Raw genomic sequence first — 23,672 nt, forward strand, 5'->3', positions numbered from 1 at the left:
TCTCTCTCTCTCTCTCTCTCTCTCTCTCTCTCTCTCTCTCTCTCTCTTTCTCTGTCTCTCTCTGTCTCTGTCTCTCTGTCTCTCTCTCTGTCTCTTTCTTTCTTTCTCTCTTTCTTCCCTTCCAGGCCAGGAGACTCAAACTCTGAGGACTGGAAAGTCCTATCTTACCTCAGTGTCCCACCCCTGACTCTGAAACAACCTCTTCTTGTTTCCCGCTTTGAGCTCAGTTACTGGAATCACAGAATCATAGGTGGGCCACAGCTTACAAGCACATACGAAGATTGCAGACTTTATGGGAGCTTCCTTCCCATCCTTCCCCCTTCAAGTTGGGTATTCTGCAATCTCAAGGGTCGGAGGAATGAGTCTGAACTGTGCCGTGCCAGGCACGCCCCTGACTGCTTTCCCAACATCCATGCTTAATCCAGATCAGTGCAAGAAAAAAAGTTGGGGTGCTGAGTCCTTTAGTGCCTGCACTCGGGTCTCCATTAAGGATAAGCAAAGAAGTTTCTGGTTGGGAAAAACAAATAAGTGCTAAATCCAGATAAGTCCGGGGGGGGGGGCAAAGGCAGCTGAGGGTGCAGCCCCCAAAGTCATCACATGGCCCTGGAGACCATGGTGGGCATGACCCATGCTTTTCCTAAGCTGCCTCTAGGATATTCTTTTTGAAGACCAGTATCTCCTGAGTACTCCTTTGGTTTACAAAGCTGACCTGTCCCTAGGTATGGCAGTAACATCAAGGAAATGAAGCTTTGGGACCTGAAGGAAAGAGTGCCATCCACTGTGGTTTCCCCTAACAAACCATCTACTCTCCTATCCTTTCTGCTCCCCACCTTCCTCAGCAGGTGACAGTGAAAGTACGGATTCCCAGCACCAAGCCTGTACGATGAGCAGGACTGGTATGCCCCATTTGCCCCTAAAAGATCTGGTGTTTGAGCAGTAGCCACATTAGGGTGTTGTGCGATGCATAAGTATGGACTGTGGAGTCACAAACCTCCAGATCAAACATGCGCTGGGTGTGTGCTTGGGGGAGAGACACTTAATTTATGTGTAACTCTCTGCCTTGATAGCACCAGCTGCCTGACTTTGGGCTTGGTGCATACCTCTAGTTTCCTCTACTCTGCAGGGGTAAGGATAGCACTACTTACCACTGTGTACTGGTTAATCACATCCCTTTCCCATCTCCATTTTCTTCCATCACATTGCCCTACTCACTGAATATAAATGCCTGGAAAGAAATATACTGTGTCATTTTCCACATCACATGTACCCTTTAGTAAATTCTCCTGTCACCAGTTGATGGACCAGACATTTAATGAACTTGCCATATATGCACGATCACTATCGTGCCAAGCTTGGTGCCACTTCTAGAGGGAACTGCAGTTAGATTTTGATCAAATGTGTGCACGTGGAAAGATGCATAACAGTACTCATAAATGCCAGGGAAAGGATTCAGTTTCCTGCAGTGGGCTACCTTCACAGTTTGTATTGTGGTCAAGAGGAAGAATACCCACGCTCAGGGAGACATGGTGCCCCTTAGATGCTTGGTGGGTGCACCTAGCTGGAGTAATGATGCTGAGTGCTAGAAGGAAAGCTTCTTTGGGCTGGGGATCACCAGGGGAGGCTTCCCAGAAGAGATGCCATTTGATCTGTGCTTGGGAAGGAGCTCAGATTCAGAGGGGCAGAAAAGAAGGAAGTGGGTTGGAACTGGGATGGAAGGCTGGGCCGCATAGTCACACAGAGCTCTCCAAACACCCAGGTCTCTATGGGGCTTTCCAGCTAGAGCAAATTGGTTTCACCTCCTTCTCCCATTTACATGGGAGAAAGAGACATATCTGATGTTTTGAGCTGTAATGCTTTGGGGGGAAATAGTGATAGTGTTTTTATCTTGAGAATTGGCAAGAGAGGAGGATACACATCCTTGCCCCAGGTAGGAGCCTGAGGGTAGAGGAGGGAGGAGGGAGGAGGAGGTGGGGGAAGCCAGGACTTCAGCAGCTGGGCTGTGGCAAGAACATCATGTTCCGGGTTCTGAGTCTCACAGTGAGGCTATTAGTCAGTCATTCATCACTTGCAAAATATAAAAGCTTAATTGTATCAGGTTTTACAGCTCCGAGGGGATTAGGACAAAAGATGTATTTAAAATACGATGTGTCTCCCTGTCCCTCTGCAGCTGATGGAGCAGTTAAAATTCAGATTCGATGTAGAGTATTTAATGCCCAGGTTACTTGGGGAACTCCAATTGGATCCTCCTCGGCTGTGCTGAAGGGCAGGAGTTCTGTCCCCGAGCCTGGTGTGGCTGCTACTCTGCTGGCTGCAGACAGTTCAAGGGGAGTAGGGGTGTCTCCACCTTCCACCTACATCCCTGCAATCAGTGCCCATAGAATTCAGAAAATCACGTCCTCATTCTTTTTGCCTGGACTGATCTTTCCAAAAAAGCAGTAGGAGGAAGCTTTTTAAAAGAGTACCCAGTGAAAGCTGAGCCTCTTCCCAATGAAAAGTATTATAACTAATTTAGCTGAGTTTTGTAAAATTGTTACTTTTTAAAGAAAGACATCCAGACTTGAACATGGAGCCAAAATAAGTGAGGCAAACCCAAATGTTATGCGATAGATTTCTTTGGCCTGGCAGCAAAACATTAGCATTTTAAGAAAATTTGTATGGAGGCGCAAATATGGTCTTTTAAAAAATATTTTTCTCTAACATAACGGACCTATCCATCCATTTATTTAGGGAGTTTTATAATTAGGACTGAACCTGTACGAACCTAGATATAAGTATAATATTAATGATTATTTCTGCTCTAGGCAACAAGAAAGTGGCCAGTAATCCTTCTATGTGCCAGTGAATAAACCAATGATCATAAAACCTACTGCAATGCTCAGTGGCAGGTCCAGAATGCTTTACAGAAGGGCCAGGAGGGAGTTCAGTTGGAGCTGAGGTGGATGCTAGGTTGCACAGAGCAGGGATTTCTTACATTACGTGTATCTGATTAATAATAATATCAAAAATGGATTTCTCTACACTTTAGGCAAATGCTAATTATCCAGAATGAAGAAAGCAGTTATTTTTTACTTTAAGCTTCTTAGGTGTACTGGAGGAGATATTAAGCATAGGGGTCAGTGTGTGTGTGTGTGTGTGTGTGTGTGTGTGTGTATGTGTGTGCATGTATGTGTTTGAGAGTAAAGGTAGTCTAAAACTTTTCCACTAAACCTTTACCAGGGGTATGAAAGAATGGAGTTTAACAACCCCTCCATAAGCATTTTAAGTGATATTATTTTCCTGATGTAGGTCTTACAAATCCTGATGATTTCCAAACAATTTCTTTAACTTGATGTTTTTGTCTCAGGAAGCTGTCATATCCAATCAAAACCCCTGAATGCAAATATTTTCCACTGGAGTTCCCTGACTCTAAGGACCGAGCTGCAGACCTTACAGCACATCTCTTCTGATCACATGTGTAGGCCTGACATTCCCAAGGGTCTCTGGGTAGCTGGAGAGGAACTGGCGCTTGGGGGAGGAGCTGGGGTTAGGGGGCATGATGGGAACTGCTGCTTCTGTCCTCATCCACCTGCCTTGGGGAGTGAGTCATCTTCGGCGCTCCAAATGCCATCTCTCTAGACTCTTCCTGGGCACATTAGGAAGTGCAAGCTCTGTGGCAGGTTTCATGTTTAAATTCACACCAGCAAGTAATCTTTGCAGTCAAGGGGGCTGATTTAATGGCAAGAACAATTTATTTCCCTCTGGGTAGGTGGAAACAGTTGGACTCTAATTCTTAAGAGCCTTTGTTCAGGAACATCTGGGTTGAAACTACTATAGTTAACAGATGATGCAGGCAGTAAAAAAAGAGGGGGGCTTTGTATAATGTCATTGTCAGATTTGGTAGACCTCTACTTAATAATTATCTGGAAAGCAATCTAACTTGTTATTACAACAGTTTCATTGCAGATTGCTGGTTTAAGACCTTTTTGTGACAAGTGGCATTTTTCTTGGAAAAAATAAGTCATTTCTATTCCTCTGTAATTATTTTTGCAGCCAGTGACAACTTCCTGCATTGGACATATTGGGACATTTTATTTTAGGAGCCCAGAATGAAATTCTTGCTAACTTATGGCACATTTTGTCCTATTTATCACATTGTGAAGGGCTTCTTGCCTTTTCCTTATACTTTACTTTATACTAATCCTGTTTCCTGATCCCGTATTGGCACTGTATACATTGAAACACCATAGACAGAGTAAAGCCACAAAGGTAATTATAAAAATTTGATGGTTAATGCCTTTTCTGCTTTGCCCTTCAAAAGGTGTTGAATGATACAAGTAAATATTTAACCACAGGACAGCAATTCTGGGTAGTCTGAGGGCATATTCTTAGGCATGTAGCCATGTGGCAGGATCTCCAGATGATCTCAAGGATTAATTTCTGTCTGTCTCTTAGAACTGGCTTTGCATCTTGGCACAATGGATTTAAGTAAAAATTAGATTCCCAGAACATGAAACAACTGTTATTTCCTTCCATGTCCTTCTTTTCCAATATGTCTGCTTATAGCAAACAGGATAAGTTAAGAAGCTTCTTATATCAAGATCCTGTCCCTGCTTCCTATACTCCCTGTAGAGGTTCTTAGTTTTTGACTTTGCCTTTTCTCTCTTATTCCATCAACTCATAAGGATCCACTGCCCTTTCATCCATGCATTTGCTTATTTAGCCTTCATTGACAATGCAAGAAAACATGCTCTCTGCACTTTACCAAATGCCAAGGGTCAGGGCAAAGCCTCCATCCTATACTAGAGAACCTCAGTCCAGAGGAAAGAGAGAAAAGTAAACTGATAACGACCACACCAACCTCAATCTGCTGTCCCCCACTGGACCCCTCTACCAGAGGCTTCATCTCTGCTGCTGCCTTATGCAAGATCTAGCACAAAAAGTGTGATATGAACACTCCCAGGGGAGTTATAGTTCTGTTTCCACTCTAAATCCTGATTTATCATTCCCTGTATTTTGCCAGTTACAGAGGACACCTATTGGAGCAGAGATTAAAAACTTAGAAGCCGGTGGGTTGCAGGCAGTTAGTAACAAAGAGTGAAGAGTGAAAAGTCAGAGAAAAATATGGCACCTGGTGGGGACTGTGCACCTTGGAGAATACTTGCTCTCTCTAAGGTGTAAGTGAGTGCATCATAGATCCAGTTTCTTTTAGCCACATTGGCTATGTTTCCAATGTGGCCATATCTAATTTTTCAAGAAAAGCAAAAGAACTAGTTTTGTTTTGTTTTTTATGAAACCAACCGTTAGTATCTATTTCTAGTTGTTAAAAAGCAACTGTGCCAATAAAACAAAACGTGCTTTCATGTGAGCTTGGGACCACCGCTGCATTTTTTCTGTTCTTGTGAGACATACCTGTAGGATATATTACACTGGGACTTGATAGCCTCTTATGGCTTTTTGTAAAACACATTTGATCTTGAGCCAGTTGCTTTGCCTTCTCTGGACTTCAGCTTGTCTTACATATAAGAAGGGCAGGACCAGTCAATTTGAAGGACCAGAGCTTGGAAATCTGTAGTGTGGCCCTGCATATATTCACTATTACATCACTGGCCTTTTTTCCTGTCTTTCCTTCAGCCAGTGAGCAACAGCTTGTCTTGTATTAAAAGGCTTCTTTTAAAAGGCTTCTAAAAGTCAGTGTAGAATCCTCTTAGGTATGGATTTTAGAGTTAGAACATTATGGATTTAAAACTTGGTAGAAGATGAGGAGATTGGCCTGCCGGTCATCCTTTATAAAGTTAAGAAATATATACAAGACTGCATAGATTTTATTGACTTTTCTGCATTAGGAGGCTCCTTTCTTTTTATATCCAGTGGGGAAATGGCATTGTAGTAAACTTGGAAGAAATAATTTGCCATTACTGTGAACTGCTTTCCCCTTTTGTACCAGTAGGATTAAGAAAACAATTAAGATCTTTGATCTCATGAATTATCAGCGTCCCATGGAATGGTCATTACTCAGGATATCAGCAAATTGACCTTTGCGTGATCCATGCTAAGATAAGATCAGCTTTATCCTTGACTTTTTTGGCACTTAACTACTATTTACATTAGGTAGTGGCTACTTAATCTGGTAATTTGGTTCATTAAACATGGCATAAGCTCTCTGATGTTTTAAACGATTGAAGTTCTAGAAGTAACAGCCCCATACAGGGTGTGTGTTAGTGGAATCCTATGAGACATAAATTAAGAATGGCATTTTCTTACTGTGGTTGAATATATGTGTTGGTATTTCAACAAGCTATATTATCGGCACAAAGGCCCGCTCCCTAGAGTCTGCTGGCAGAAGGCAGAAAACCTGCAAATCTCCGGGAAAGCAGAGACATGCTTGTGTGAATGTGGTCCTTTGAAATCTGACTGTCTGTTAAAGGCAGAGCCTGGGAACTAGGACCTCACACATAGGAATGAGCAATTGGTCTCATTTCCGCCTGGAAAGCACCAGGCCTTCACCAGTGCCTTCTTTGCTGGCAACATATCTCCAAGTATAGCCTCTCTGGTCCTGTGGTTTCTCCATTTGGAACCACATAAAGGGCTCTCACTCACTTGGAATAAGCCGCAGAGTCCTTGCTACGGCCAGCAAAGTCCTCATGATCTTGCCCCCCACCTTGCTCTTGGACCTACCCACTATCACTCTCAGTGTTGCTCTCTCAGCTCTACCCTTGCTGGTTTTATTGCTCTTTTTCAAATACTTGGAGCCCTTTCCTGCCTCAGAGCCTTTGCATTTAGTGGTTCTACTCCTTCGACCAGTGATGGCAAACCTTTTAGAGCTTTCAGCGATACAGACAGCCTCCTGGGGACCCATGTGCCATGGGTTCACCTCTACTGTCCTAGGCTCTTTCCCTGTATCTTCTCACTGCCTGCCCATCATGCTCCTGGACCCTTTGCATCCTTCGAATGGTCCTCCTGGACATTCATAAGTGACACATTCCTTTTCCTGTTGTACTTTATCATCTCTAGCTCTCTTATTTTCATCATAACATTTGTCATTATTTGGAAATGTGTTATTCACTCAGTATATTTGCAGATTGCCGATCTCTTCCAATGCAAAACAGCTTTTGTTGGAGATGAAGATGTGATATATCCTGCCAGGCACTGGCTACAGACCTAATATCTAACTACTGGGCAAATTATTTGCATTTTCTGAGCCTTAGTTTTATTACTTGTGCAATAGAGCGCCTAAGAGAAATCTTAACAACCAGGGCTCTCTCTTTCTGTCTCTCTCTCCATCTGTGTCTCTCTGTGTCTGTCTGTCTGTCTGTCTGTCTGTCTCTCCCTCTGGAATATCTTAATGAATAAGTGGGGGTATCAAGGGAGACATTGCCCTTTGATATACTACATTATCCCCCTTTCAGCTGGAACTAAATAACCACAAGTGCATTTTTTAGCTTGTCCATTAAGCAATGTTTCATTATCCAGTCTTTAAGATATAAATAAATATGTCTACTGCAGAAACTTATAATATATGATGTACATGATTCATTTTTATGTGAGCTTTTATTTCTAACAGTATATAAATATACATTTTCAATGAATTATACCATGTCATTTACATGTTTGTATGTTGTTATATAGTATTTGTTATTCATATCTTGAAATATTCTGCAAAAAGTCATTTTGAACACTGCCTAATACCACATTTCCATTGCTTTATTACCATATTACCACATTACTTAGGTTGCTTTAGATTTTTCTACTCTTTATAAATAACACTACCTTGAACATCTTTATGTATAAGTATTTTACTGTACTTATTGTTTTCTTGGAATTGAAACCCAGTAAGTGGAAGTCTTTTGTTAATTGAGCTTCTGTGTATGGATGGACCCATTCGCTATGTACTCTGGGAATTCAAACAAGTCCAGGACTCTTAAAGAAGTTGTTCTGGTTGAAGAGGGGAAAGTGCAGACACAGGAAATAAGAAACAATAGGAAACAACCATAGCCAAGGTAAAGTTGGCTAAGTGCTAGATGATGTAGCTCCAGGCCAGTCCTAGAGGAATTGTGAGAATAAAAACCAGGGGGTAGCATGAACCGGAGCAGACCTACCACTTGGAAGGTGTGACATGGCCAGGGAGGATGGCCAGAAGGAGAGGAGAAGGCATGGATTGCTAAGGGCTGGGCACTAATGAAGGCAGGGAGGCAGGAGCAAGCCAGCCTCCAAACAGTCTGGCCCGCAGTGGAGAGCACTGGGCAGATGAGGTGAGACAGCTTGGATGGAGCCAGGAGTGACAAAGACATAGTCATGTGCTGGGCACTTACACAGAGGCTAAGTATTATTACCACCATTCCAAGCACACAGAGGTCTGCTCGGAACAACAATATGAGCCATTTGTACAAAAGACCAAAATAGAATCCAAATAACAGGTCCAGCTGCTCCCAGTCTCCCCCTCCCCCTGCAGTTAACATTTTACTACCTGACCGCGTAACTAATGAATCTGGCCCGGTGTAAATCCCTAGGCACAAATCCCTGGTTGGGGTCTGTGTCTAGACATCCAGGCCTGAGTGCAATTTACACTCTGAACATCCAGCTCCTTATCACTTGGGAGAAAACAGATTTAATGGGGAAGACTGGGAGGTGCCCCCTGGCACCCCTTGGCACTGGGTTGGTGGAATAAAGATTCCCTTGGATAATGAGTGCTACGAGACCGAAAGGTCATAACAGTGCTCCTTATGTGACTGCTCAACCAGAAACACTGACTGGGAGGCTTCTTTCCATCTCATTTGCAGGCTGTGTTTTGTGAAGCTCAAGCTCCTAATGATAGCCATTGAGTACAAGTCCGCCAACCGAGAGAGCCGGTAAGTAAGTTTGCTGTGACTCAGTAGCCTGTTGACATTTATGATGTGAAAGTACATTGTGGAAATATCCAGTCCATGTCCCCTGTTTTGCACATGATTTCTTTGCTTGGAGCTGGGTACAATATCTCTCTGATCCTAGGGTACATTTTAAGGCATGCTCAACCAGCCTCTGTCCCAGAGCAGCCTGGCATCTTGAGCCCCACTGGGCATTCACAGAGGATTTCCCCAGAGGAGAGGAATCAGCCACTGAAGTACCTCCACCCAATCATGTCAACCTGAGCCTTTCATCCTCTAAGTGTTGAACCTGGGACAGACCCTGTCTTTCAACCCCTTTGTACTGCTGCGAGCAAAAAGCAGGTGGACTCTGGCCTCCTTTGCAGCAGGCCTGATGTCGAGCCAGGATGAGAGACACTAGCTCTCTTCATAGCCAAATTATAAGCAGCCTATCGTACACCATATGTGCTTCTCCCGGTATTGCCGAAATCCAGGTGGTAGAATCTTGGATTCATGTAAATTAGCCAGGAGAGCCAAGCTCACAGGCAGGAACCCTCTTTATTTATTTATTTTCACTTAATTATGTGCAAAGCAGACTGATGAGGGACAGGATCTGCTGAAATAGATAACAGCCCAGTCAATATAAAGGTTCAGCGCTGGAGGGGGGGCAGCATCACATTAACAAGGAATTTTCTTTTGATGGAGAAATGTGTGTGTTATAGAGAAAATAGAGATGAATCTTCACTCCCCAGCTTTTAACAATAGCTTGGAAGAGAGAGAACTAGTTGAGAGATGCTTCAGGTTTTGTTTTTGGAAATGATACATGCAGTCTATTCTTCCCCTAGAATATCATTTGATCCTGCAGATCAATAATCCTAGGGTACAGACAATGACCACACATACCTCTACAGCTGAGCAGAGTGCATGGCCAGGCTAGAAGTCTCCTACTCTCATCATTTAAGGAGTTTGCATTATCTGTGTGAATGACCCAATAAAGACAGACTCCAAATGTGCAATCTGTGTCTATGACAACAAAACCAACCAACCAACCAACCAACCAACCAAGCAACCCAAAACGCTGGATTGTGTGCACATCAATCCAATGTTTTCTCTTACCTTGCCCACCAGATCAGATTGCACACAAAGTCAATCTGATCCAATGCTAAGCTACTTTGAAGATCCAAATCAACCAAGAGGAAGATGCAATGGTAGATTTGGCGGCCGCGTGTTGAACATGGCTGCAACAGTTAACAAATATGTATATAAATATACATTTTTCTTTCCATGTTGACAAAGTGAAGAATATTGTTTGCAAAAAGCTGAGAGAATCCTGGCTCTTTGCTGTTCCACAGATAAGGGGGAACTTTTCTAGGATTCGGTTCCTTTACCTTTTTGACCGTTCTTCACCTGTTGCTGAGTGGGGGATTTTGTAACCTACGTTTTTGCAAATGATATTCTTTGTATTGCCAAATCAGTAAATCTTTGTGTAACTTGTGTTCTCTATCACTTTTGTGCATCTCTCAAAAGAGTTTGCTTCATGATGTAGGTGATGCTAACGCTAAATAATAGGTGGACCAATTGTGGAATAATTTTATGGCAAGTATCTGCACCGAGAACCGTGACCATTGGCCTCCCGTTTGCCACCAACTCTAAGTGTTGAACTTCGATCACAGAGAAAGAGATAGGAAAGCAGTGAATGGTTCAGCATGGGTCCACTGTCACCATCTAAGAAAACGAACTCAGTACTCTTACAAACCTGAGATATTTTCAACAAAGCCATATTTGTAGATTAGATGTCAGATTACTCTTTTTTAGAAGAGGGGTGAAAGAATTTGGCTTTCTTTTGGCTTTCTGTGTGCTGTTGCCAGCTTTAACCCTCAAATGTGGCTTGGTCTCAGTGTGGAAGCACATTGGTTCTTGAGGAAAAAGGTGTGTTTGAGGGAATGTGGATCATGCCCCTGAGAAAACACAGGATTTGGAAGACACAATGTGTGTTAAAAATAAATAACTTTTTGATCTTTTCCGAGAAAACCATTTTAATTTTTTCTGCACTTGTGAAGTTCCCATTGCTTTTCCACTCACATTTTATAACTGACCAGGTGTTAAATTTCAGAGGCGCCTGCTTCTCCTTCCCTACCCTGCTGCCTTCAACCTGCGTTTAACTACCTGCGCCCTTTGTTGTTGGTTTCACCTCATGATAATGTTTTCATGCTTTGCCGAAAAACCTTGTTTTCACATGCATCCTTTAAATGATTTGAAACAAAGGTTTTATTCCTTCTTTCCTTCTGGTGTCAGTCAATCTATTATCAAATTGTTTGATTTTAAATTCTTTTCTTGTCGTTTTGCAGAAGCCGAAAGCGGTATGCACTCTTCGTTAACTACCTTTCCAACTCTACCCTCTGTCTTCACTCCTAACCACAGGACTAACCATTTGCCAAGAATTCAAGAAGAGAGAGATTATATGTGTATATAATCTCATTCCCTTGTCTAATATATCTATCTATATATATATATATGTAGATATATCCCCTCTCCAACTAGACTACATAAAATTGCATTTATCCTATTGCTGTCCTGTTTGATTTGTTGGTTCTTTTGGATGACGCACTAACTTCTTTGCAGGAAACCTAGAAAAAGGAAAGGCATGATCCTGTTTTCACTCTTAGCACCAATGGTGGGAACAAATACTGTTAAAGCTGAAAAGGAGGACACTTCTCTCTAGCCCTTCATGTCTGTTTATGTGTCGTCCTGATGTGTCTCGGTGTCCACCAGGCGCGAGTGCCATTTTGTCTGCATCCCACATCCACATTCCCAGTGACCTCCTCCTCCCTGTGTCCAGTTTCCACTTTGTAGAGCAGAGTTTCTGTCCTTTATATCCACAAAACAGAGACCAAGCCCTCATAGTTCTGTTTTTCCTTATATTTATTTCGGTTACCTCATTCTGAATATTTAAAGTTTTGGGCAGTGCTCAATAAAGACTTAGACCACTGTTACTAAATTGCTAGATTATTGCTCTTGGTTCCCTGAATGAATACTGTTTATTGGGACGAACTCATGGTTTCTCCCCGCTCCTGAGTTTGGACATATTTCTTAATTCAAAATATCTCAACTTTTGCCATGTGACTTCACTCTGTTTTGCTGCTGTTTTATGTTGCATGAAGCATGACGAAATCATCATCAATGACATTTTTTTAAGGAAACAAAAACCTCTTAAAATTTCCAACATAGTCTTTCAGTAATGTGTTCTCTAAAACAGTACCGTTGAAAATATACTACTGAGGTGCCTACTTGTTCATATTTTTAAGTGGTTGTGATCATTGTCACGTGTTTGTAATTGTGTGTGTGTTTGTGTGTATGTGTGTGTATTTGTCTGTAACTCCTTCCAACACCTGATCCTCTGTGGTTTTCTAAGTAGATGTGTATAAATAGAGGTGGCTTCCTGTCAGTTTGGTATTATTGCTATGATCCAACTGCAAGAAGTTACTGCAGCTCTTTGCATCTGCAAAGGTCCACAGTGGTTGCACCTCTGCTGTTGGCTTTTGGCCTCCGAGTCCTTTTATCTTGTGGTGAAGGCATGCTGTGATGTAGGCATGACTTGTCCTGAAATGTACCAAAAAGTGACATGGCTTGCTCCCAGAACCAGATATCCAGTGTTATCATTCCTAGATTAGCTCTCTCTTTCCCATTCCATGTGGCTAATATTATTCATATGTGTAAAATACACCTTAAAATTCCATTTCTAAAATTAATGAGATGGACCACATCAGTGGTCACTGAATCTGACCAACTGGGAGCAACCTTTATTACTGCGTCTCTGTGTCAATGAACTGGCTGATGTATACTCAACATGGAACACACAACTGTGTCTCCTACACTTATGCTGGAGTAAAAATGTGCATGTCTAGTTGTGTGGGACTCCAGCAGCAGATATTTTAAAGCCCAGAAGAAATGAAAAGTTCCAGAAAGGTGATAAGGTTTGAAATTTGGGGTCTCCCTGAGCTGTGACCTATCATAGCCCACAAGCTGCAGTGACATGTAGTCTCTGAAAGTTGCTTCAAACACAATTCCAACTGAGAGGAATTGTGTGTGAACATGTGTGATCAGAAGGGCCTCTTCGCACTGGTGTGATACATCTGGGTGTAGCAGGAGCTGAAGTCCTGGATGATTCTTACTTGTTTGCTTTAGTTAATCAAGTCCCATTAGTCTGCTAGACACAATTGTAATTACCATGCTATTGAGTATAAACTATAGTCTCCTATGAGTTGTGATTTTTCCTTAATTGCTTGGAGAATGGTACATGATACTTACCAAAAATGGAGGGAGGAGGAGAGAAATACACACCTATCATATTTGTCTGGAGTAGATAAAAGTTTCCTTTAAAATAATGTCTGTTTCAGTTGCATTGCCAATCACTGATTGTTTGCTCAAACAGTAGGTAAGTAAGCTGTATGATGATTGAAAACAGGATCACCAAATGCTTCCCAGAGGTTATATATGATTGATAGAGACAGGGGAAAAATAACTTCTCCTTAACCAAGTCGCGGTCCTGCAACCTGAACAGAGCTCAGCAAGAGATGCCCAGAAAAATGCAGTGCAGCTTATTTAATACTTCTCAAAGAGGCCTGATACAAATGTTTCCCCTTTTGGATTGAGTCCTGCTATCCATTTCATGTGGACAGGTTTTATGTTATGCATATTTTCATATTTATACTTAGTGTCTCAGAGATTGTGAGCTCAGTGGCAGTCTGCTAGAAGATACATGGTCAGTCCATCAGCCTGACTGATGAGATCTATAGCTTGGTTTTTAAAAGAACAGTGGTGACTACCTTTCTCCTGTTAAGAGGAAAACTTTCAGAACAGAGACTGATGACTTAGCTTTTCATCCATTCAAAAGAGAGTTCAAAAGTATCTAGTGCACAGTGCACTCTAAGTGTACTACTAGAAAAAAGACAAAAGTAAGTAGAGCATGATACAGGGGTACCTCGGTTCCTGAACTTAATTCTTTCCACAACTCTGGTTGCAAACTGAAGTGGATAAGAACCAAATCAAATTCAATTGTTATGTTCTGTGTTGACCTTATGGGGAAGTTTGATTCAGTTCTCATGTAATTTGGTTTGCAACCAGAATCTTGGAAAGAATTACATTCATGAACCGAGGCAACACTGTTTTGTTTTCAACTGTGGGTTCCTTACAGTAAATATATATTGGTTCTACACGGTGAGTGGGTGGATAGAGAATAAATCCAGGTACAGAATTAATCTGAAGGCAAAAGGAAAAGACAGAGCAAGTATCTTTGAAGAAGGGACCACACCAGCCGTGTGCTGCCAGCTCTCACTGGGAGTTTTCCACTGAAATCAGCAAGGCCATACAAAAAAAGAGGATAATTTATATGTTCCTTGAAATGAGAGACTGTCCACCCCCTGCCAAGAACATGTCCTTATTGGAATTCTGCTAATGGATATAGGAGCTTTTTTTTTTTTTCTTTGATTCTTCACATGACACATCTTGAAGTTTATCTTTGATAAAGCGGGTGAATTAGACAAAGTTAGAGCCAGAGTACTGACGGAAAGGGGTAAACAGGGAGGGGGACATTTGGCAGGCATAAGAACAAAACACACTGAGCATTGCTTATTCTCCTAGGGAGAGAGGAAATCTTAGGAGAAAATTTATATATTCCCATTAGAAAGCTAATAACAACTTCTAAAGGTAGTAGGCACTTTACAGGAAAAAGAGGTACTTGTATCTAGAGTCCTTTTTCTTATTTTTAAGAAAAGGGAGACTGACACTTTAAATTCTAGATTAGAAATGGGGATAGAAGACTTAATGTCTGAGGACTTTTTGTTTTGGTACCAGGAATCAAACTCATGACCTCAGGCTTGCCAGGCCAGTGCTTACGCCACTGAGCTATATCCCCGGCCCAGCCTTAATGTCTGAATTAGAAACAGTAATATATCTCCTCGAAGAGCCTTTGAAACTCAGTATCCTTATACAGGGCATGGTGGATGTCATAGATATCTGGAGTCAGAAATATGTGCTTCTTTACGAAACTCATAAATACATGAGCTGAATTCAGCACAGTGAGCACCTTTATGTATCTAGATTTTATTCTTTCACTTCTGCAGAGCCAGTCTCATTCTTTTGAATTCTACCCAGAAGGCTACTGGGCCTTATCATGATATCTACAAATGGCACCTCACACCACACATACAGATGATTTAAACCCTCTTCACCCTGTCCACAGGGACCTTGAGGGTGTGTTGGAGTTGCATAGTCTATGAGGCCATTTCAGGGGCTTTCAGTTCCTTATGTAAGATTGAACAGACAGGTGTTAACTCCTTGTGAAGCCAGAAGCTAGTATGAATTAGCCCATCTCTGATCTCCAGATGTGGCACAGAGATAAAACCTTGTGTATGCTGCAATCAGGCAGAAGGTCTGTGCATGCCAGCAGGGTATTATCTAAGGATGTTATTGGAATCAAGGACAAAATGGAGAACAGAGACATGGCACAGTGGGAGTTTATTTCCTCTCATTTAATTTTATAACTTCTTTGCTCACTCTTCATAGCACCCATGGATTATGGACCTAACATGTGCTAGTCACTCAGCACAGAGGGTATACTTTAATTGTCTAACAGATACCAAACTAGTGATTACTGACCCCATTTTACTGATAAGGCAAGTGAGACGTCCCCATGTCCAAAGCCAGCCCCTGTATTGGTAAGGCCTCACCCATGCTTAATCAGCGTGGGTGGTGAACCTGAGATGTGAACACCAGTGAGCCCTGTATCAGCACCTAAAGTCTTTCCTTTCCATGACACTAACTTGACTACAAGAGGCTTGAAGACTAATGAATTATCTTAATCTGTACTCTCTAGAGTGCCAATCTCAAATTTTCCCCATGGATTAATTCTTGCTTGCTATCGATAAAGAACGGAGATAATGAAAAGAAATGTCTGACTGATAGGAACCTCACTGTATTTCAGTGACATGGTGAGCTCAGTCACTGGAGTATAATTAATGAGGATCCAAAACAGGAAGGGGAAACAGTGGTCCATGTGACATTTGTGTTGCGTAGATGTCACCAAGATGTTTGTGCTTTTGAATTCCAGTGCTCAAATGATAATAGGTTTTTTTGTTTTTTTTTTTTTAAACTCAGAAGCTGTCCTTTCGTTTTTTATGTGAATACATATCAAAATTTAGGCTTTCCAACTTTTAGCATGTAGCCCTCTTAGGTCCTTGGAAATGCTTGGAATCTTTCATGGATGTCGTGATGAATTATTCTGTAGTGTTTTACCCTATAACTTCATCTTATTATGAGACAGGGTATTTTGGTCAGGAGCCCTGTGCTCCATTTCATGGAGCCAGCTAAAGAAATTCTCTGATAACTGTTAGAAATGAAATCTAATTGGCCATTTTTTATAAGAATGAAATAATAGAAGTAACAATAATAACAAACATGCATTGAAACTTTCTATATTATCTCATTTCTCAGAAGGAAGATGATTATGACCATTAACCTCCTCTTATAGGGAAGAATAGTGATTTTGAAAGAAGCACAGCAACTTAGCTAAAGTCAGTTAGCAGTTCTGGACTTAGGACTCAATTCTGACTATTTCAGAGCATGTACGAGCTGCTTTGCAGGAGAGAAGTTATGAAACTGTGAAAAATCTAGAATTTTGCCTTTCTAAAATGTTGCATTTAACTGACTTTGAAAAAGAAATCTTGGTAAACTGCCTAAGCTCTCACCCTTTCCCCCAAATCTGAGGGCTTGTGATATGGAGACGTGCACATTGGCAGAGGGCAATTAGGAGGAGCCTGTACATGGCCATTGCCCATTGCAAGCTGTGCTGTTAGTGAGGACTGCTGCTTTGAGATTTGGAGGGAATCTCACTGCAGCCTGTGGTTCTGGGCAGGACACTCATATCTTCACAGACTCTTGCTATTAGCGCTTGTCTTCTGTCAGGTCTTGTTACAGGTAATGGTGGATGTTCTCGTAACCACAAACAATTATTTTTGCAGTAATGATCTGCTCAGAGTTCTTCAACAGAACAAAAGTTCACCTGGGTCCTTCCGGTGTTGCTGCTGCAGACACATCATTCTGTTGGCCGCAGCAGTTCTCTGGAATGGACTTCCCAGCAGAAAAAGATTACATGTTAATTACCATCCTCCATTTTGATTGTTTGGGGCAGCTGAGGACTTCCTTTACACTGATTCCAAGTATCCATTACCTTAATCACCAGCTTTTCAGATCAAAGAATACTTTTGTTGTCTATTGCTTCACTCAGATTGTCTAAATTCAGTATCTATCAAGCCCAAAGCCTCCTCTCAGTGTCTGGGTAAGACATCCTTGTATTCTGCTTTTGATCTACAGAAATTAAATGGGTTTGTTTTATCCATTTATTAAATTAGGATACGTTTATCTTTCCTGCAAGTCCAAACACAACTTGGTCAGCTAATCTATTTATACCACTTTTAAGTAGGACAGTGTTTATTTAGGTTCATACTTCCCTGTAGGGAGGAATTTTGGGGAGCTAATTTCTGTTTTCTCACTACAGTTTGTCTCAGTTAGGACGTGCATACTATTCAGACACCCCATACATTTTCATAACCAGCAGGCTGGAATCATTAAGAATATCCAAATGCTTTCTCTTCCACTGCTTGGATAGACCCAGTTCCTCCTATGTGGGCTATACATGGAATCTACTTCCGTGTTCTTTTCAATGTTATAAACATGTTCAGTTTGCTTCTTGCATGGGTGTCTTGTACCATTCCCCAGAGTAATATGTAGTATGTATATATGTTTGCTTCTGTATACATATAGGGGTCCCATTAATGCTCTGTCATCAAGGGAAAACTGGTGGAGCAAGAGCTTCATTAGACTAATAATGTTGCAGTGTTGACCATTCCTAGTTGTCTTAAATCTGAAAACAGACACATTATGAGGAAGTTTACACTAAGTCAGATGCCCATAATGGCAGCTGCATGGGTCTGTTTATGAGAACCAGCCCTAAAACTGAGATTTACTTTGATTTCTTTAACTGGGAGTGTGCCAACATGAGAATGAACTAGTAGAGGGTAATAGTGGCATTATCCAACTAAATGTGTGGGCCAGAGAATACCGGGCTTTAGAAGAAATCTTTGGGGAAAGCATTAGACTAGTGGGGCCCCTATAAAAACAACTGTATGGTGTTGCCTTCAAAAGTTTATTGAGAACATGACCTCACACATGTGTCTTCTTTGTTTGTTTTTTGTTCACTGAGCAGTATATTAATTAATCCTGGAAACCATCTTAAGATCCAAGAAGGTACTTTAGGATTTTTCATCGCAAGTGATGCCAAAGAAGTTAAAAGGTAAGAGTTTGTTTTCATCTGCTTTTGTTTCTGGCCCAGCCATAGACATATTAATCTACTGCACGGGCATCTTCCAGATGTACAGGGCTGTCGCCTTACAACTGCTTACCTTATCTATGGGCACAAATGGTGCAAAAGTTTAGGGGAGAGAGAGTGTGCTTTTAAATGCTCCTCCAGACTCCTTTCTCATAGTTTCTTACCTTTGAATTAGAATAATAAAAGTTTAGAATGAGGAAGCCTCATTACCTACTCCTTCATCCTACAAGGGAGGAAACTGAGGCCCAGAGAGCTGCAGTGACTGTTTTAGTTCATCCTTACTGTTCCTGACCCAGACCAACTCAACAGTACAACTGGCTACTTGTCTGCAGTCCTCCACTCTGCTAGCTGAGCTACCGAAGGGTGCACTGGCTACTTGGCTAAAGCTCTCAGTATTACCTGGACAGACTTCCTTGACAGTGATCAGTTTTTTTACTCTAACTGCCAAAGGAAATTTCGAACAGTTTGGATTAATTTCAGATGAACATTAAATGGGCCATATTTTATCTGTGACTTTCTAGATAAGTGGCTGAAATTGTTGGCTTCAATTGTGAAGCCTCTGTAAGGACAGCCCAGGATTTCATAGGCCCCAGCATTTCATGACATTTTTCTTAGTGTCCTTCTACCCATTTAAGGAGCCTAGGGAATCACAGGACTTTTGTACGACATGGAACATTGTTATGTTTCATTCTATTCTAGCAACTCAGAAAAATTTACTGGTAGAAAATGTGATGCCAATGGCCAGAGAGGGCGCCTGGCTCAACAGTGATATTACACTATTGTTTGCAGAGGTCTGTAGTTGTTTGTGGAAGCCTACTGTCTTCATTTAATGGTTCCTACTCAAATCCAGGCTTGTGCGAGGTGTGCTACATTCTATTGCTACTCCTCAAGACAGTCCTAGAAGGTAAAATCTTGGAAAACACTCAGGGCTTTGGTTTTCTCATCTGTAAAATTGAGATAAATGCTTTGTTCAAGACCAATGGGCAGTTAAACAAATGGCAGAGCCCAGACTGGAACTTGTCTATCTTTTTCTAGCCCCGTCTCTTTCTACCAAATGTGATAATGCTATTGCCCCTTGGAGGGCTTGCTGTTTGCTAGCACTCTGCTGGGTGCTAACTAGCTTCTTTGTGTTTATGAACTCATCCAAACCTTGTACTAGGTCGCATTAGGCTTTTCCACTTTGCATCTGAGGAAACTGAGGCACAGATTGCTTGCCCAAAGTCGTCCTGCTAGAAATAAAGCCAGAATTTAAATTCAAGTGGTCAGGCTCTAGAGGCTATGCTCTTTTAGCTTTATGCCAAGGGATAAGCTAACCCTGAACGTCAAACCCCATTAACGTTCTGTATATAGAACAAGGATATTTGACAATGCATGCTTGTGAGTTTCTTTCTTCTCACCCACTCTAACAAATAACCCAGACTAGTTAAAGAAATTCTCAGGAAAAAGAACATATAGGGTAGAGGTGCATAAAATTTCTTTAAACAACTTTCTAATAACTTACATTTAATTCTGCAAATTGGGGAAGGAATGACACTATGTAGTTGTGGGAAAGACCGTGTTGGTTGAATCTTGTTACTCTTCAGCAGTATTTGGAGAATGAAATTTATGTAAGTAGGGAAAGGGAGGCCAATGGGACTAACCCATTCTCTAGAGCATCTGGAAAAGAAGGCTGTGTTCTGGTCCAGATGTGGGACACAAAAGCTGGAAGCAGTATCTCACATCAGGCCTGGGAGGCTGGGAGCTCAGTGGCCCCATCCGTGACATGCACCTCCCAGATACCAACCATCACGTGAGGCTTCCATTTGTGTAATTCCATTTCCTACTGCATTGCTCGCTAATGAATGTCAAAAATACCAGGCAGTCCAGAAAACAAATTACCTCCTACATTAGGGAGTGCAATCTGTCTCATTTCAGTGCTTTATGGTATTCACAAATACATGCTGACACAATCAGCTACAACACCACCCTGTAATTTTCAGTGGTGTGTGATGTGTCAGAGCAAATGCTGTCAGTTAGGGGATTTCAAATAGATGAAGACTGCAGAAAGCCACAGAAAGGACATAGGAGATTTGAATGAAGCTAAACAAGTTCTGTAAAAATGGAGAAGTAGATGATGATGATCTAGTATTGAATTTTCACCGTACAATGCCAAAAAGAAAAAAAAAACCAACAAAAGTTCTTGTAGCTCATAGAAACTTTCAGATGCAGGGCCTTTAGAGAAAGAGGGGTAGTGAAACCATCCAGTTTCAGTCTTCAGAATGTCACTTTTGGATGGGCATTTGGGCACTTGTCCTTTACTTTTGCCACTAAATATTTTCCTTTTAAAGTAACCTTGAAACATAGTCTAATGGGTTCATTGGCTCTATTTGATGTGCAGATGTGATTCTCTTTAGGAATCACAATTTAAAAATAAATTAGTTGTCAAGTTGCAATGAGTCATCTGCTTTTATATGAAAATCCTTATTACTGGTTTCTCCTGAAAAATTAGCAGGCCCAGTACTGGGAAACATTCTCATACTCATTCATCCATTCCTCAAAAATCAGTTAGTGTTGAGCAGGCTCTATATTACATGTCAGGGAAACAATACAGAGAAAGCCCTGCTCTCCTGAGGCTCAGGGTCTAGGGAAGGGCCAATTACAGGTTTTTAAAATTTATGGTGAAAGAAAGAAGGCGACTGAATCACTGATTTGGGCTCAGTATGAGTGAGTCCTGCTCTGAGGGGGTGGCACCAGGGCAGAGACAGAAATGAGGTAAGGATTCATCACACAAAGATCAGGCAGGAGGAAGAGGTACAATGTGAAGAAGTCCATTGTGTCTGAGGAATCCAAATGGGGACCAGTGGCCCTGAGAGTAGGTGAGGGAGAGGGGTGGTATGAGATGAGACTAGAGAAAGGCAGAGGTTGATACTTCTAACATTGTTAGAAAGAGGCTGGATTTGTTATGAAAGCCAGCTCTTTGAGCTGTGGAGATGTGATCTGATTTATATGATCATAAGGTTATTCTACTCACATTGCACAGAATGGAAGGTAACGGAGGTAGTGGAACAGAAGAAGAGGTAAGAGACCCATAGACTATGACATAGCTTAGGTGAGAGATGCTAGCAGCTTGTGGAGACAGAGGACTGTGGGTCTCATTCAGAATGTACTTGGAAGATCTTCAGGATCCACTGATGAATGGGATAGAAAAAAGGAGGGAAGGAAAGAGGGATTAAGGATGATGCTTAAGGGGCTCAAGCGAGTGGGTGGATGATGGCGCCATCTCACTGAGATGGGAAAGCTAGAGAAGAAACAAGTGTGTGCAGTGGTAGGAAAGAAGGACTTCTGCTGGAGTTGTGGTAAATAGGAGATATGCATGGGACATATACGTGGAGTTATCATAAAGGTGGGTGGATCTAAAAGCATGGAGTTCTGGGCAAAGGTGAGGGCTGGAAATGTAAATGTGGGTGCTGCAGATGCTGCTGTAGCAGTGGAGGTCCTGGCAAGAAATAGATGATGCACTTCAAGGATCAAGGAGGAGAGTTCTATAAAGCTGCGTGTAGTAAGTTAAGAAAAACCAACAAGAGCTGACAAAGCACCGCAGAAGCAGCCACAGAGAGGGACATTTCAGCCCGAGAATTGAGGACCAGGGAAGGAGGGCTGCCTGAAGCTGGAGAGAGGGAGTCTCAGCTTTTGGCTGCCCTATAGAATTTTAATCCTTCAGTAGAGAAATGTTGCCATTACTATTCTATGACCTGGCAAGGAAGGAGCTCATCTCTTCCCACATGCCAGTCTCCTGCTGGCTTCCGCCATTGGCCAAACCCTAAAGAAGCCAGAGGACAAGGAGACCCAGAAAGCATCATGCTCGTCCAGTTGGGCGATGTGACTTGAGGTCACCACAGGCATGCCTTGCAGTTATCTCATTTCACTCATCGCCTGACATGTCTGACCCTGGAAAACCTCATGTTAAATGGAAGAAGGCAGAAAAGACAGAAAGACAAAAGCTGCACAACCCCATTTATATGTGGAACCTAGAAAACCAAGCCCATACAAGCAGAAAGCAGAGTGCTGGTTACCAAGATTTGGGCTAGGGGTGGGAGACACAGGGGAGATTTTGGTCAATGAATACAAAATTCCAGTTAAATAGGAGGAATAATTTAAGAGAGCCATTGCCCATCCTGGAGATTACAGTGAACAACAATGTATTATATATTTGAAAATCCTCAAAAACAGTAGATTTTAAGTGTTTTCTTCACAAAAAATGGTAAATATGTGATATAATGCATATGTTAATTAGCTTGCATATGTTAATGCATATGTTAATTACCCCCACAATGTTTACATATTTCAAAATCATCATGTCGGACATCACAAATTATGAAATTTTTGTCAACTAAATATAACAATTAAATTTTAAAAGAGAATCCGGCCTTGATTCATGAAGTAATCACACTTTTTCTTTTCAACAGTCTATTCAGACTTGTCGTTATGCATCAGCTCTTTGAACATGGGTATGCTTAAGACACTGGGATCTTGCATCAGGCTCTGTGGATTTGAACTCTGGTCCTGCCACTCAGCTATGAGGCAATGGGCAGGTCACTTAATCTCTGTAGGCTTCGGTTTCCTTATCTGTAAAACAGAAATAACAATTACCTTTCCTTCAAAAGGTTATTTGAGGATCGATTATGCTAATGCTTAAGCTTATGAAATGTTTAGAATTGCACCTGGCTTGTAGCCTATGCCCTATAAATTCTAGCTATTACCATTGCTATCATTTTGTTATTTGCTGTAGGAGCATCAAATACGTTGAGAAAATGGGTAGAGGAAGTCGGTGCAGAGTTACTCATCCCAACGGGGATGCTTTCTCTTGCCCTGTCCTTCCTATCTCTTGGCCTGTCCTGCATGTGTCAAGGCAGATCACCATCCATCAGGTTCCTCACCACAGTGCCACACAATGCAAATAGTCACCACTTTACTTTTCTTGCAATGTAGATGACAGCTGGCAGTTAAAGAAATGGTAGAAGAGCTGCTCAGGTAAAAAGAACATTAGACTTAGATATAGAAGGCCCAGGACCAGCCAAGCTCCATCAAGAGATGACTTTAGAGAGGACATGACAACCTCCTCAATTTATAGTTGGGGACATTGGGTCCCATAGAGTTGGTTGCAAGATCTCCACAATCTCTTTGAGATCCAAAAATATTAACAATGGTTTCCAACCCATGTGGGTCATAGATGTAAAGCTTGTGAAAGGCATAAAATAGAACCTAGGAATCAAGTGATCAAGAATGATGTTTATTTCTTTAGCTCCAATCAAGAAAAGTCCATGTTTACCCCCTGGCATTCGATTTCTTGTTGGGAATGGTAGAGGTGGTAAGCCAGAGATTTTGTTAGTTTCTGGATTGAAAAGGTTGTAAGGTTGTTGCAGTGACTTTTATTACCTACCAGTACAGATGCATCTTTAATGATGCTGGGGCTGCATCCCAATAAACCC

The 23,672-nt window shown here is 41.7% G+C and overlaps 1 protein-coding gene across 1 annotated transcript in view; it reads left to right on the forward strand.

Annotated features, from left to right (window-relative positions):
- Positions 1-23,672, forward strand: part of Kcnma1 (potassium channel, calcium activated large conductance subfamily M alpha, member 1) — a gene marked incomplete at its 5' end in the record, with an annotated part of 707,467 nt that overhangs the window by 549,683 nt on the left and 134,112 nt on the right. The window contains 4 exon segments of the mRNA XM_005389908.2: positions 2,112-2,147; positions 2,319-2,334; positions 8,734-8,825; positions 18,082-18,168. Of these exon segments, the coding sequence (XP_005389965.1) occupies positions 2,112-2,147; positions 2,319-2,334; positions 8,734-8,825; positions 18,082-18,168 (231 nt within the window).

The sequence above is a fragment of the Chinchilla lanigera genome, unplaced genomic scaffold, assembly GCF_000276665.1.
Source record: "Chinchilla lanigera isolate Chin_1 unplaced genomic scaffold, ChiLan1.0 scaffold00036, whole genome shotgun sequence".
Taxonomy (NCBI): Eukaryota; Metazoa; Chordata; class Mammalia; order Rodentia; family Chinchillidae; genus Chinchilla; species Chinchilla lanigera.